This window comes from Heterocephalus glaber, unplaced genomic scaffold, assembly GCF_053883595.1.
Source record: "Heterocephalus glaber isolate CG9 unplaced genomic scaffold, H.glaber_assembly_v1.0 deba00001687, whole genome shotgun sequence".
NCBI lineage: Eukaryota > Metazoa > Chordata > Mammalia > Rodentia > Bathyergidae > Heterocephalus > Heterocephalus glaber.
Genome location: NW_028258412.1, coordinates 11,677,887 through 11,693,785, shown reverse-complemented (window position 1 = coordinate 11,693,785; position 15,899 = coordinate 11,677,887). Strand labels below are relative to the sequence as shown.

The following is a 15,899-nucleotide window of genomic DNA, read 5'->3' as shown; positions in this document are numbered from 1 at the left end:
GTGTGTATTATTGGTTCATTCCCTTTTATGACTCAGCAGCATTCCCTGATGTGGATGTACCACAGCTAGTATAACCATGCACCTTTGGGAGGCATCTGGGTTGTTGGCAGTTTCGGTTGTTAGGAATAAAGCTGATGTGAACACTCATGTACAGGTGTGTGGGTGAACACACTTTTTATCTATCCTGGAAAATGACCAAGAGTGACCTTACTGAGTGAGGTAGTATACTGTGTTGAGTTTTATAAGAAACTACTGAACTTTTACCTATTTTTATCTTTTTTTTTTTTTTGGTACCAGGGATCGAACTCAGGTCTTTGTGCTTGCGTAGCAGGTGGTGAAACCACTGAGCTAAATCTCCGGCCCTTTTACCTTCTTACAAGTAGTATATGAGATATCAGTGATCTAGTTTTTTAAAGCATCTTCACCAGCGTTTGGTGTCTCTATTTTTTATTGTAGTTATTTTTATAGCTGTGTAATGATATCCTATTGTGGTTTTAATTTACATTTCCTTGATAGCTAATGATGTTAAACATTTATTCATGTGTGCTTATGTATGATCAGTTTGTCCTCTGGTGAAATATTGTTTTGCTTGTTTTCTAATTGGGTTTTTTTTTTGGTACCAGGGATTGAACTCGTGTCCTTGCACTTTTGGGGCAGGTGGCGGAGCCACTGAGCTAAATCCCCAGCCCTTAATTGGGTTTTTGTTTTTAACTGTTCAGTATGGAGTTATATCTTTTAAATACTAGCCTTTAGTTGGTTTACAAATATTTTTTGGCCTTCTGTACTTTGTCTTTTCATCTACTTAGCATGGCCTTTTACAGAGCAAAAGTTTTTAATTTTGAAGAGATCCAGTTCATCAGTTTTTTATTTTATGAATTATTCTTTTGGTGTCAAGTCTAGGAACTGCCTAGCTGTAGATCCTGAAGATTTTCTGTGTGCTCTAAACATCTTGAGTTGTTTTGTGTAAGGTGTGAGGTTTAGGTCAAGGTTTAGTTTTTATTCTTTTGCTTATAGATACCCCGTTGATCCAGCATCATTTGTTGAAAGGGCACCTTTTCTTCCATTGAATTACTTTTGCATCTTTGTCAAGAGTTATTTGGGCAAATTTGTGTGGGTCTGTTACTATGTTCTGTTTTCTTCTATTGATCCACGTGTCTCTGCCCATTTCAAACTATCTTGATCTTTGTAGGTCTTAGTGTCAGGTAGAATGATTCCTCCCACTTTACTTTCTTTCAAGACCAGTAGCCAATTCTAAGGCCTGTGCCATTCCATATGAATTTTAGATAGCCAGGTATGGTGGCACACACCTGTAATCCTAGCACTCAGGAGGCTGAGGCAGGAGGATTGCTGTGAGTTCGAGGCCAGCCTGTTAATGAACTTCCTATGTTATGAACTTCCTAAGCCTGCATATCCTCATCTACAAAGTTATGAACTTCATAACTTTTTTGTTTCATTAGACTGTCCTTTATTCCAGAGAGAACTCATGTGTCTTGCAACAGGAATTGTGTGCATGGAAAGAGTTTTGCATTTATTATAGAAGCCCCTTCTTGCATCATTTTGTCTTCCTCCCTGTGAGGGCAGATGCTGTGTTGCTGTCTCAGCAGCTCTTCCAGATAGCATGTTTGTTTGTGGCACATCTGTGTGTTGTAGACAGTGGTGACAAAAGCTAAGATATTTTGAAGATCAAATTTTAAATTTCAATTTCTGTTCTTTTTCCTTTTAGCTGTCCATCAACATCTATGACTACAACTGTCATGTGGACCTGATTAGGCTGCTCCGGCTGGAAGGGGAGCTCACCAAAGTGAGGATGGCCCGCCAGAAGATGAGCGAGATCTTCCCTTTAACTGAAGGTAACGCTTCTGCGGTAGGGCTACTTTTAGGAACATGGAGGATTCAGGAGCTTGCACTTCTTTTTGATGGTGAAAATAGGATATGCTCCTTATAGAAAATTTGCAACAGGTCACATAGTGGAAAGAAGAAAACCCATCATTCAGAGTCATCTATTTTTAGTTTATTGCTTTGTAGCTTTTTCAAAACATGGTGTGATCATACAACATGGATTCACATTTTGAATCCTGATTTCTTTATCCTAATACTATGAAAAATTTTTCTGTGTAATTAAACTTTACCCTGGTCTCCGCTTCCCATTCCAGTGGGGATGTGCATATCCTGTTCTCTCAGAACCACCAACTTGTAAATAGACTTAAACTTACATAGTTTTTAAAGCAAATGTTTCATACCTTCTTTGTTCCACAACAATTGCACATTTAGGTTATTTCTATATATTTGTTAATCAGAAATGTAATTGTACCAAACAACTTTGTAGTTAAATCTTCCTGAATATTTATTTATAAGTGATCCTTTGGGCAGGAGTTGGAAAACCCTGCTTGTAGAGAAACTGCTGAGTGAAGACCACTGAAGTCACATTGCCCAGATTCATTCTTTCCTGGCTGGACCTCTTGTTAACTGTGAGATCTTAAGAAAATTATGGAAACAGTCTAAGACTCAGTTTTCTTAGCAGAAAAATGAGGTTAACAGTTGTTTATGTCTTGCAGTGCATGACAGAATAGAATGAGCTATTCTTTGTACAGCACTTAATACATGCCTGGAAGGTCTTAGAACCTTTGGGATTGCTGCCATTAATGCTGTCATGTACCTTACAGGGTTGAGATAAAGATTGAATGAGGAAAAAAAATGAGTGTTTTGCGAAATATAAAATGTCCAACGGGTGTAGGCTATTATGATTTGAATGAGTTCATTTATTTGGAAGCATAAAACCTGTGTGCTGGATTGAAGGTTTATGATTTCAACTGTGTGAACTGGGCTGCAATGTGTAACTAAAATGGGTGAAATGTTTGTGCACTGGTATCTTTGGTAAAGCCTGCTCTCAGCCTGCCCTCTGCTGGAGGAGCTGGTAATGCACGAGGTGCTGTTGTCTCCTAGAACTCTGGCTGGAGTGGCTGCACGATGAGATCAGCATGGCCATGGATGGCCTTGACCGGGAGCACGTGTACGAGCTCTTCGAGAGAGCCGTGAAGGACTACATCTGTGAGTTCCCAGTGGAAAAGCAGCCCCAGAAAACTCAGTAGTTCCCAAATTGGCTGCTTTATCATTTTAGTATTTCTGTTCCAAAAAGTTAATGGTAGGCCCCTGAAATTATTTTCTGATCCCTGAAAAGTGTCTTAGTAGGCAGGATGTGTACAGTAAGAATTAATGTGTTCACAGTTTAATCAGCCTGATCTTGAAGGCACAGGAGTGAGCATATAAAAAGAAAGTGAAAGGAATAAGGTAACCATGTCATTTCTCTTTTGTTTGGGCATCATTAAAAATAGAGATTTAAAGTACAGATTTCTATTAATAGAATCAGGGCTTTTAATTTTATTCTTTGACCAGATGACGTAAAAATGAGTCAGAGTTTGAAGTTGAAAAATTTTAGGCTTTGAAATTTTTCATAACTGTCACCATTGAAATTTGTTACTGGACTCCTTTAGAGTGTTTTTGGTGCTGGGAATCAAGCTGTATTCTTTTTACTACTGAGCTATATTCCCAGCATCCTTGAGTTTTACCAAGTAAACTTTATGCATGATTGTTGTACTGCATACTACCACTTGGGATATACTATTCATGCAGTAAAATCCCAATGGCTGTATTTGGTAGGATGTTTATTAAGATAATTCTTTTCAGGGTGCAGCATTAGTATAGATAAATTGTGATGCTTGTTGATTATGCTATTTCCTTTTTGGCAAACCCATGTCTTCTGCATTCATTTTGGTATTTGGGTATTTTATGGCCTGAACTAATAGAACATTTCTCATTTTTAGGTCCTAACATTTGGCTAGAGTATGGCCAGTACTCAGTTGGTGGGATTGGTCAGAAAGGTGGCCTGGAGAAAGTTCGCTCTGTGTTTGAAAGGGCTCTCTCCTCTGTTGGTTTGCATATGACCAAAGGCCTGGCCATCTGGGAGGCTTACCGAGAGTTTGAAAGTGCCATCGTGGAAGCTGCTCGGGTGAGTGCCAGGTCTCTGGGACCATGCCTGCTTCTGAGGGGTTAGCGGCTGTCTTTATAACGTGGCTTGGAAGTGCTCTTTGAAACAAACATCCAGTGTGAGTCTCCAGTTAACAAAATGATTTTTGCCAATTTCCTAGTGGATGGACAATAAAATGAAATTAGTAGTCTTTGTGGAATGGCAAGAATTAAAAGTAGGTTCTTCTGTTTTGTTCTTTTTGACTTAAAATACTATTGCTTAGCTACATAGTTCCAGGTGAATACACAAGAATAGTCATGTCACTAAGTATATATAAAAATGTATATATCAGTGTGTGTATGTATGTGTGTGTGTGTGTGTATATATATATATATATTTCGGTTGTTACTGAGAGGGGATATTTGATCCCATCCTAATTGGATTTTTTAGACTATGATTTATAGAATTTTATAGCTGTGACCCCTCTCTGTTTATATATGCACGGTTATTGTTGATTCATAGTGGAGCCCTGTAACATGTAGACGATTGTAAGTTGAGCATCCCTAATCTGAAAATGTGAAATCTGAAATGATCCAAAATCCAAAACTTTGAGTGCTGTCATGGTACAACCTCGTGATAACAGGTCACAGACAAAACACAGGTTCTCTAAACCTGTTGTATAAAATCACCTTCAGGCTCTGTATGTAATATGAATTAAACTCAGCTCCCCTCCCTAAGACATCTCGTTACAGATATGCAGATACCCCAAAATCTGAAGAAAATCCAAAATTCAAAACACCTTTGACACCCATCTTAACCTATGTGTCAAGTAGCCCCAGTGCCTTCTTGTTTACAACCCTGTGGAACAGTCTGCAGTGGAGCCTTCACCTTATCCTGACTAAGGCTCAGGCCTATTCCGCTTCTGACAGCCCCAGCTCTCTAGGGTCAGACATCCCTGCATGGCCTCTTCAGGCCCTGTCCTCAGTGTTTTCTGGCCGCTGTACTTTTACTCAGATGATTCCTTCAACTGGAAGTTACTGAGTCTGCAGTTGCCTGTTCCTCTGGGAGCCTTTCCAGATTTTCTCCTCTGTAACAACAGCTCACCCCTAAAACCACCTAGGGATCCATGGGATACTTTGCCTTTATGATAGTTACTTCCTGCAACATTGTAGTCATTTGGATAGGTTTCTTTTTTTGTATTTTGAGACAAGGTTTCCTTAAGTAAATCCATAACTTGCCCAGGCTGGACTTTAATTTGAGATCCTCCTGCCTGAGCTTCCCAGAGAGCTGGGATTACGGGCATGTGCCACTACACCTGGCTTGGGTATGTTTCTAGTATTCTTTTTTTTTTTTTCCTTTCCCTGTCATAAGCCCTTAGAGACAGAGATGACATTTATTTTTGTACTCTTTCCAGAATTTGACATGATATCTTATGAAAGTCATTGAAACTTTTTTAGTTTGAACTGAAAATCTGTTGCAATGTGTTTTGAAGTAGAAAGAACCGTAGTTTGTCATTTACTACAAATTTGCTTCTTTAGCCCATAGCTGACTTCCTTTCCCCTTTTGACCGGGAACAAACCTTTGATTCACAGCTTGAGAAAATTCACAGTCTCTTCCGGCGACAGTTGGCGGTCCCACTTTATGGTAAGAGAAACTGACTGGTCAGCAGCCAGCCCTTCGTGGTTTTAAAATGCTTCTGAGTGTGACCTGTGATGAGACCTTTTCCAGCATCCTGGGAGGCAGGTGTGGCCAGTGTAGCATTCTCCGTAGACAGTGCCTCTCTGGATGAGGTCCTTAGCCAAACCTGTCGTGAGTCATTGATGTCCGAGAAGGTTGTAAGGGTCATGGCAGGACTACTCCGTGATGCCCGGTGGAGATCTCAGTCCTACTTGAAGACATAGTTGGAAAGATGAAGATAACATTTCTGAAGGAAATAGGGAAACAGACTCCTGTGTTTTCTGCAGAAACTATAAAAGAAGAGTTCTGATGTGAGGATTTTTTCTTTCCTTCACAGAGTGGTGATTTTCCATATCGTTCCTCTGTAGGGGTTGAGTTGGGTAAGAGGTACAGTTGATTGGAAGTATTGATGTCTAAATTTCTTGGGGCTCGAGAGAGTCTCCCTTTGGGTGAATGTATTTTGGCAAGGCCAGCCATTCGGCTCTGGAGCTGTGAGCCTGGGTGGCGCCAGGAGGACAGTGCAGTGTGGGAGGCATTTGGCACTGCCCTCTCGTCTGTCCCCTAAGCATGGTTGTGCATTGTCCACACCCAGAGCTTCTGGGCAGTCTTGCCTCAGCCCACCTGTTATTTCCCTTCTTGGGGAATAAGTAAGCTTCATGGTTTGTTTGGGTTTGATTTAACATATTAGAAAATGGGTCTCTAGTCCAATTGTTGGATAACCAGACTAAATGGGTTTGTAGATTTCATCTCATGCCAATGTGAGACAGCTTGGCTTAGTAATTAGAGTGTGAACTTGGGCCAGACTGCCTGGTTTGGAGACTTTCTCTGTTTCCTGTGGCTAAGTGACTTCTCACACCTCTGCTTCAGTTTCTTCAACTGCAAAATGAGGATTATAGTAGCACCTTCCTTATAGAATTGTGAGGACCGAGGAAGATAATGGATGTGAAGTGTTAGAAATGTAGGTATGAAGCCCTAGGCCAGTGATGGTGAACCCTTTAGTATATGTGCTGCCGAAGTGAGCACGATGGCGAACCTTTTAGAGCTTTCAGTGATAATAAACAGCCCGCTGTGGTATGTGTGCCATACATAGGTTTGCCACCATTGCACCAGGCTGTGAAGCACTAGGTAAGGATCGTTAAAGTGTTAAAGTGTTGCTAATAGTGTCATTGAGTCAGATTACTTAACTGTCAGGGTCATAGCTAAGATAGATTCAAATGCTAAGTCTAGGGCTGATGGCACTTATGGCTTTTTCTGTATTTTGGTTGATAAAACCCAAATAGCAAGACCTATAGGGCTGAATCCATTTTTCAATAGATATGGAGGCCACATTTGCAGAGTATGAAGAATGGTCGGACGACCCAGTACCCGAGTTGGTAATTCAGAACTATAACAAAGCCCTGCAGCAGCTGGAGAAATACAAACCCTATGAAGAAGCGCTGGTGAGTGCTGGCTGCTTTTATAGTCAATTTCTCTCTGCAGACATTTCCCTAATTGATAGTTGTGAGTTGAATGGTATCTTAAAGTTTGTTTTATTTTGAAATATATAGAGTGTATAAATGTATACCTGCAGTTTACATCCTAATAATAAAGTGAACATCCATGTACCCACCACCCAGGTTAAGAAATAGAACATTGCCAGTACCTTAGAAGTCTCCTATGTGCCCCTCTCCGATTGCCTCCTCTTCCCTCTCCCGAGAGGTAATCACTTTCCTGACTTTTGTGATAATCATTCCCTTGCTTTTCTTTATAGTTTTACAGCCTGTGAACTTATCCTAAATTACTATGTTGTTTAATTTTGCTTGTTTTTAAACTTTTATATAGTAAATTCTTGCTGTATATCTTTTGTCCAGCATGTTTTTGGGGTTTACTCATGTTGATAAGTGTTTAGTCCATTTATATTCACTACTGTAAAGTTGTCTGTGTATACTATGGTTTATTCAGGGGGCTGGCTAGTTGGGTAATTTCCAAGTTTTTGCTAGGAGGAGCAGCAGTGCTCTGAACATTACTGTGTCTCCTGAGCACATGAGTTTTTTCTCTAGAATATATTCTAGGAATGGAATTGCTGGGTCACAGGGTGATGCTGAAGTGTTCCCCAGGTCGTCAGCTGCATTCCTGCCAGCAGAATCTACATTCTCACTTCTCATGCTGATCTTGTGTATTGATGTACTTAAATTTTAGCTGATCTTATTGAAAATGTAGTTTTAATTTGTGTTTTCCTTGGTTACTAATGCTGTTAAGCAGCTTTTCATTGTTATTGGCTATGCACATTTCCTTTTTTGTGAAGTGCTTGTTAAAAGTCTGGTCTTCTTAAGTTTTTTTGTTTTTGTTTTGTTTCCTTTTTTTCTAATTGATTCTTGGAAGTCCTGGGTCTTAATTCTTATTTTTGGTTGCATGTACTACAAACATTCCCTCCCAGTTTGTGGCTTGTCTTCCACCCCCCCCCACACCCCCCCTTTTTGAAGGTATATTTGGATGAATGGTTCTTAATTTTAATATAAGTGGATTTACCAATATTATTCTTTCTCTTATGGTTTGTGTTTTTGTGGTGTACAAAAAACTATTGTGCATTTAAGAACTCTCTTGTACTCAGGTCTTTAATGTATTTAGCTGTATTTTTTTCTAAAGGTTTTCTAGTCTTTATTTCATGTTAGGTCTCCATCCACCTGGAAATGGTTTTTCTGTATGGTATGAGGCAGGGTCCAGTTTCATTTTCCCATATGGAGAACCAGTTATTCTGATAATTGTGTCCTCCCTTCCTGGTGCACAGTGTCACATCTGTCCTAGATTAACATCCATTATGTGCCTGTCTTCTGGTTTGTATTATACTGTCACAGTGACGATGGCTCTGTGATATTTGATCTTGGATTGGATGAGTCCTGTCTGCCTTGGCCCTCTGTAGACAGTCTTGGCTGTTATAGGTGCTTCTGTCAAACTTAGCATCAGCTTTTTAGCATTCTATTTTTTTTATTTGATTGAAATTACATTGGCTCTGTCAATTTGAGGAAGAATTTATGGCTTCCAGTCTGTGAGCATTTATATGTCTCTGCCATTTAAGTCTTGTCTTTCTGTAAAATTGTCTAACAATTTTATAAGTTTAGCCAGTGTCTTGAAAACATTTTTTTAAGATGTATTTCAAAATGGCTTTTGATGTATTTGTAAATAATGTCTTTCAAAGGCTTTTATTTTCTGGTTATTCCTGGCATATAAAGTGCCATTGTACCAAGATACATCATGTAAAGGTACAAGATCCCAATGATGAGTGTAACTGTATTGTATACCTAAAATGTACCAATAAACTTAATTAAAAAAAAGTGCCATTGTTATTTTACATTAATTTTTAATCTAACAAACTTAATTGTTAATTTAGAGGGTCTTTTGAGTATTCTGTCTTGACAATACTATTTTTATTATTTATTTATTTATTTATTTATTTATTTATTTATTTATTTATTTGGCTTTTTGAGACAGGGTCTCACTGTATAGTACAGGCCAGCCTTGAATTCACTGTATAGCCCAGGCTGACTTTGAACTCACAGTGATCATCCTGCCTCAGCCTCCTCAGTGCTGAGATTACAGGTGTTTGCCACCGCACCCAGCTATGATACTATTTTTAAATGGCATTTTGCCCCATCTTATTATTAGAACATTTCTGTTGTATAACATGTGTCTGACTTACGCTCTTATTTTCTTGAATTTATCTTATGTTTTTGACCCATCAAGCTCCTTGTTAATATTATACAGTCCCAATTTGCTCAGATTTACTAGTTGCATTTCCTCCTTGCTTCACTCTTCCTTCTTGTATCCTAGATCTTTCATCTGAAATTATTTTTGTCTTGAAGTACAGCCTATGGAGTCTCCTACATGGAGATTTGTTGGTAGCAGATGTTCTTCAGTTTTATGTGTCTGACAGTATCTTTGCTTAGGTTTGCTTCTTGAAAGTCATTTTCTCAGGTTATAGAATTCCTCACTGGAGGAATGTTCTCTCAGCAGTAGAGCAGAGCTTTCTGTCTTCTGGTTTCTGTTGTTGCCCTTGGGAAGTCAGCTGCCTAACTTACTTCTTTGAAGGTAATCATTGTTTTTTCTCTGGCTGATTTTAAGATCTCACTGGTTTTGTTTGATGCCCTACAATTTCATTACAGTAGATCTTGGGAAGGATATCTTTCTATTTATCCTGTCTGAGGTTCATTGGACTTCTTGATTCTGTTTTTGATACCTTTCTTGGTATGTTGAGTAAGAGCTCAGCCTTTTTGACTTGGGTTTGAATCCTAGCCCTGCCACTTACTAACCCTGACTCCAGGCTAGTACTTCAACTTTGACTCAGTTTCTTTGAATGTGGAGTGAGGATGGTAATGATATCTATCTGATAATTGTTGTAAATATCACATTCTTAATATATGTTGAGCCAGTAGAGGTTTCACTTTTACTTTGCTTACTGTCCTCAGTTAGATTTTATGCTCAGTGTTTGTTTCTTTTGCCAGTTTGTTGATGATTTTTAAGATTTTTTTATGTTAGAAATTTTTGTTGTTATCAATGCCTTTGGAGTATCTAGATAACTAATCCACTATTAACTGGAAACCAAGGCTCTAAAACTTTTTATTTTTATGTACGTAGCGTATATGCTTTCTGGTCAGCCTCCACATGTCCCCTGACCCTTTCCTTTTCACATGTAAAAGCCTCCTGTGTACTTGTGTTTCACAACATCCTTAGCGAAGTCCTCAACAGTTTAGTTTAGTTGTGGCCATCAGCAGAATGGCTGAAGAGAAAATAAGTCAAATAAGAGGCTCCTGTCTAAAAAGACTTGTGATTGTGTGTCTTTGGCTTAATAAACATTCAGCCCAGTCTCTTCTGTCTTTTGCCTGTACCTGTACTCTTGTAGGACTGATATTTGCAGCAAGCTACTGGAATTGCATAAGACACTGAGTTTCCTGCTCTGATTTCCATCCCTCCGCATTGGATGGATGATTAGCAGTAGTACGATTGGCTAAGGTGTTGCTTTTTCTTTCATTTTCTGGTTGGTGGGCAGTGTAAATTCCCTGTGATTTGGAATACACTTTAAGAACGGTTTTACTTTTTTTGTTTTTTTTTTTTTTGGAACCGGGGATCGAACTCGGGATCTTGCGCTTCTGAAGCAGGCGCCAGAACCACTGAGCTAAATCCCCGGCCACTTTAAGAAAGGTTTTAAGAGCCTTTGTAACCACTGCCCTGCTTTGGACCAAGTGGGAAGACACTCACTCTACTCATCAAATTATAGATCCTGTTGTAGAGTAGTTTGAGAGGGAGGATTTCGTGATTCTTAGTGTAGCCACTCTCTCCAATATTATTTTATTTGAAGATGCTTTGTGCATCTTGACAGTGTCAAGTAACTAAATTTTATTTCAATGTGATTTTCCTGTGCTCCAGTTGCAAGCAGAGGCACCGAGGCTGGCAGAATATCAGGCATACATCGATTTTGAGATGAAAATTGGTGACCCTGCTCGTATTCAGTTGATCTTTGAGCGTGCCCTGGTGGAGAACTGCCTTGTCCCAGACTTATGGATCCGTTACAGTCAGTACCTAGTAAGATAACTGTTCTGATTTTATTTTGTTTTTACCAATTTAGAATCTGTTTGAAGGTAATCAATAAGTGTGTCAGGCATTAGTTGCATGCTTTCCCTTTTTGCTTTTTCTTCTATCTTCTTCTCTTTCCCAACTTGCTTAGGAGTTTTTTTCTCAAGTTTAAAGTTATTTTAAACTGATTACTAGCTATACTAAAAATTTGCTTATAGCCTTACTTTTGAGGACTTTATAACAGATTTGTTTTTTTCTTTTAATTTTTTATTAGAAAAAAATAAACATAGAAGAGTAGATTAGTAAAATGAAGCTTCAGAGCCCTATCACCCACCTTTAGCAGTGATTAACAATTACAGCTCTCTTCCGGTTTTGTGGTTTCATGTCTGACCTTACCTACTTCCTTCCCCCTTCTGAGTATTTTCAAACAAACTCAGAAATGATATTTCATTGATATGTATTTTACTATGTATATATAAAAGATTATTTATGTACAGAAGGATATAGAAGAAGTCCATACAGTAACACTGTCTGTTAAGGCTGTTTTGACTCATCGGTTCTTCTCTGGTCCCTCTCTCTCCTTTCCTCCAGTACAGTGGTAATTTCTCTGTTGAAGAAACCATGTCACAGGAGACATTTCTTTTGTCACTTGATTATGCTGGCAGTATCTCCTTGATGATGAAGTCTTAACAAGAAAACTTCATTTTCTAACCCCGGAATTCTTTATCATAGGATCGGCAGCTGAAAGTAAAGGATTTGGTTTTATCTGTACACAGTCGTGCTGTTAGAAACTGCCCCTGGACAGTTGCCCTGTGGAGTCGGTACCTCATGGCCATGGAGAGACATGGAGTTGACCATGGAGAGATTTCTGGTGCGGACATTTTTGTGGGAAGACTTCTAAGCTTTTTGTCCCAAGTGAGAAACAGAACTGTGGTGAAGTCTGTACATCAGCAATCTGCAGGGTGTTCTCTGGGATACTGAGTATTAGTGACAAAAAGGCTGTAAGTGGGAAATAAACTGGTTGTAGTTTTGGCTTTCTAGAGCTTTTTCACATGCTGATACTCACTGTGATATTCTAGGAAGTTCTGGTCTTTTTCCTAGCCTTGTTTGACCTGGGACTCTGATTGCAGAGTGTCCTGTGGAATGAGTCCTGTCTAGAACATAGTCCTTTCTGGAATACGCTTTTAGAAGCACCATAAGAGCTTCTCTTTTGAGGATTTTTCTCTTTTCTCATTTCACCTTGTTATATCCTAAATGACTATTTTTAAAAATCATGCAGTATTTCATAGTAAGTGGTTTGATAACTTTATATGAGCTCCTTTTTGAACTGGCAGTGAATCCTGACTTTTTTCTCCAACTCCAGTGACCTTTGAGAAAGCTTTGAATGCTGGCTTCATCCAGGCCACAGATTATGTGGAGATTTGGCAGGCGTACCTCGATTACCTCAGGAGAAGGGTTGACTTCGGACAAGGTATCTAAGTGTATGTGTTAGAACCGAGTTTTTGCTTAATATATCTTTGATGTGATGTCCCTGTTCCCCCAGATACATTGTAATTGTTTAAATGGTGAAGACCAACCAGCCCAATTTTAGCTATTGACGACTTTAACAGTCAGGCTGTGGTTTGAAAAAAGAGACTGATGGTTATGTTTCACACTGGTTCTTCCAGCCTCTGTAGCCTCTCTCTCATGTATTACTTCTGTCCCTTTTATAAAACCCACATAGTTTAAAAAATAAGACTGCTGTGTTTCTTGTACATCTTTGAACCACTGCAGGATCCTCTGTCCTCCCCTCCTCCCCTCCCCAAGGCATCTGGGAGACTTTAACTTGTGCTTATGCACTGGGTCAGCTATTATTTCATGCACGTAGCCTCAGCTGTTCCACTATTGGCCCTCATCACCCCAATTGGGGTGACCCTTCTGCACTGGGTCCCCCACAGCACCGTGTGCTCACCTCTGTGCTGTATTCCTCTTTCTGTCTCCTGTGTTGTGTGATGAGGCAAAGATTGGCAGTTTTATTTCTGTGCCTTCTGTATGCAGGCTGTGTGGCTTCATAGTCTTTTTTTGCCATTTCCAACAGACTCCAGTAAGGAGCTGGAAGAGCTGCGAACTGCGTTCACTCGTGCTTTGGAGTATCTGCAGCAAGAGGTTGAAGAGCGTAAGTCTGGCCTGACCTGCTTTGCCCATTCATATTGCCTGTTAGGTGTTGCCTTTTCAGCCAAGGGACATTTGACTCAGGATTTCTAATTTTCACCAATTCCATTCCTGAAGGTTTCAATGAGAGTGGAGATCCAAGTTGCATGATCATGCAGAACTGGGCAAGAATTGAGGTAAATGTTTTTTGACAAATCTCTCGGTTTCATCCACCTTTGAAGGACCTTTGTTTAATTGTTTTCTATTAAAGATGAAATAAAAGTGAGTTGGGACCCCAGGTGGTGGTTCAGGTGCTACAAGAATTTGTATTAGGAACCATGCTTTGTGTACATTTGGTTTTATCTTGGCGACATTAGACCTCAGCTAGAAGTTGTGCAGCAGCTGTCCTTGTGCAGGACAGTCAGTCACTCTATCATGTCTTCATTCCCTCCCTCGTTCTGCAGGCTGTGTGTGCACCATTTGCCAGCTCTCTGCCAGGTGCAAGGGAATCAGATCAATATGGTCTTTACCTACTAAGGCTTTAGTCTCGTTTGGAAGATGGGTGAATTGATAAATCCTTAAAAGTATATCAAACACAGAGCGTCACTATTGAGCCAGGCACACCCAGCTGAGACATGGAACCTTGATTACTTATTAGGATTGTAAAATTCTAAGAATGTTTTGTATCTGAGGGGGTGTAAGGCTGAGGAACTTAACATTTATCAGGTTGTTTCTGCCTAGGATGTTTGTGTTGTGACCATTTTAAGGGTGAGGAAACAGGTTCAGAGAGATTAGGTCACTTGCCCAAGTCATGTAGTTTGTAAGTGGTAGATCTGCCATTTAGTCCTAGATCAGTCTTTTTTTCTCTATAGTGCTCTCAAACATTTGTAGTTAAGCTTGATTTACAAAAAACAAAAGCACCCCGTGATGTCATGTGAATGCGGGGCTTCTGCTCCAATCACAAGAGGCTTAGACACGTCTCTGGGTCCTTGTCACTGCAGAAGAGCAGGAGGGGCTGGTCTGGGCTGTTTACCGCTGGAGCGGCTGGGTCTGCTCGGGATTCATGGGGGCTTCTTAGGTATGTCTGTCTGAGTACGTTTTTTGTGGCTCTTGGTGTTAGAAGCTTCAGGTCCTTTCCTGACAGATCTTGCTAATGTGTTTTAGGCTCGGCTGTGTAATAACATGCAAAAAGCTCGGGAACTCTGGGACAACATCATGACCAAAGGGAATGCCAAATATGCCAACATGTGGCTGGAGTATTACAACCTGGAAAGGTAACTGGCCTGGGGGTGAGAGAGGGGGACCGTGCTTTTCAGGAGAACACCTATTCTCTGTCCTGTCTGGCTCCCTGGCTCAGTCCTTAGAATGGGCTACTTCTGTCTTCCTGTCTCTCTTGAGTGTGCACTGTGATCAGGCAAGGCTAGAGAACCAAACAGTATTATGTTGTGGGGCTCCTATAGCCGTGGATTTAATTTATTTTTATTTTTTTGTTTTATTTTTGGACATGAATGTTTTAACTTTCTTGGAGCTTCGTATTTTTTTATTATGTTTACTTTTATAGGAAACTAGGAAATTCTAAAAAGCAGAGAAAAAAACTCGGATTGCTTAAAATCACTGACCCAAACTGTTAGTTTGGAATATATTGAGACTATTTGATGCTTAGATTACTTATAAATGAAAATGCAGCAATAGCTACATGTTATATAAGCCTTTAAAACTGGATGAAATAGGATATGCTCAGTAATATTTATAACATGAGTAATTTTTTTTTTTTTTGGTACCGGGGATCGAACTCGGGTCCTTGTGCTTGCGCAGCAGGTGGTGAAACCACTGAGCTAAATCCCTGGTTACATGAGTAATTTATAAGGAGTATGAGCAGCTTTTTAATTTTTTTTTGAGACAGGAACTCTTAGTGATCCTCTTGCCTCAGCCTCCCAAGTGCTGGGATTAGAGGTGTGTGCCACCATACCTGGCGAATATGAGCAGCTTTTCTATTCAGTATTTGAATATTGTATGTCAGTAAATAAATTTCCACTTCTTTGTTTCTGAATATTTTTTCTTCTATTTAAAAAATAATATGTGACCATATTAAAATAAAACATTTACAGATATGTTTATGTTGGCATTTACCATATTGGAAAATAAAACAAATTTAAAAAATGTTTATTTAAAAAGTGAATCCAAGGCTGTGGATTTAGCTCAGTGTCACCATGCCTGCCTTGCAAGCACAAGGTCCTGAGTTCAATCCCTGGTATGGGTGTGTGTGTGTGTGTGTGAGAGAGAGAGAGAGAGAAAGAATCTACTTCTTTTAACACAAATAACATATTTTTCTGAGATATGACTATTTTCTAAATCCTAAAATAATTTAGTGAGAAAAATAGCATACGTTTTGCAAGTATCCTTGGTCAGCCTTAGTATAAAAAACAACTGAATTCCCATGTCTACTTCTGCATCAATATGATGTGATACATTGTTTTCATTGAAGTATATGAAAAAAAATTTGGCCTCATGTATGTATGAGATTAGAAAACAAAGGTATTTTTTAATAGCCTTTCAAATAATTGTGAATATTCTTTTTGTA

At 39.4% G+C, this 15,899-nt stretch overlaps 1 protein-coding gene across 2 annotated transcripts in view; it reads left to right on the top strand.

Moving 5' to 3' along the window:
- The window catches only part of Sart3 (spliceosome associated factor 3, U4/U6 recycling protein), a 32,529-nt gene that overhangs the window by 5,183 nt on the left and 11,447 nt on the right, over nucleotides 1-15,899 (top strand). Inside the window, exons 2-12 of one of the 2 annotated variants that reach the window (XM_013071714.3) lie at nucleotides 1,724-1,850; nucleotides 2,944-3,048; nucleotides 3,822-4,006; nucleotides 5,503-5,608; nucleotides 6,956-7,080; nucleotides 11,042-11,197; nucleotides 11,921-12,059; nucleotides 12,552-12,659; nucleotides 13,266-13,343; nucleotides 13,457-13,515; nucleotides 14,483-14,592. In XM_013071714.3, the coding sequence (XP_012927168.3) occupies nucleotides 1,724-1,850; nucleotides 2,944-3,048; nucleotides 3,822-4,006; nucleotides 5,503-5,608; nucleotides 6,956-7,080; nucleotides 11,042-11,197; nucleotides 11,921-12,059; nucleotides 12,552-12,659; nucleotides 13,266-13,343; nucleotides 13,457-13,515; nucleotides 14,483-14,592 (1,298 nt within the window). The remainder of the gene's footprint in view (nucleotides 1-1,723; nucleotides 1,851-2,943; nucleotides 3,049-3,821; nucleotides 4,007-5,502; nucleotides 5,609-6,955; nucleotides 7,081-11,041; nucleotides 11,198-11,920; nucleotides 12,060-12,551; nucleotides 12,660-13,265; nucleotides 13,344-13,456; nucleotides 13,516-14,482; nucleotides 14,593-15,899) is intronic. The other variant, XM_004843624.4, reaches the window with a different exon arrangement.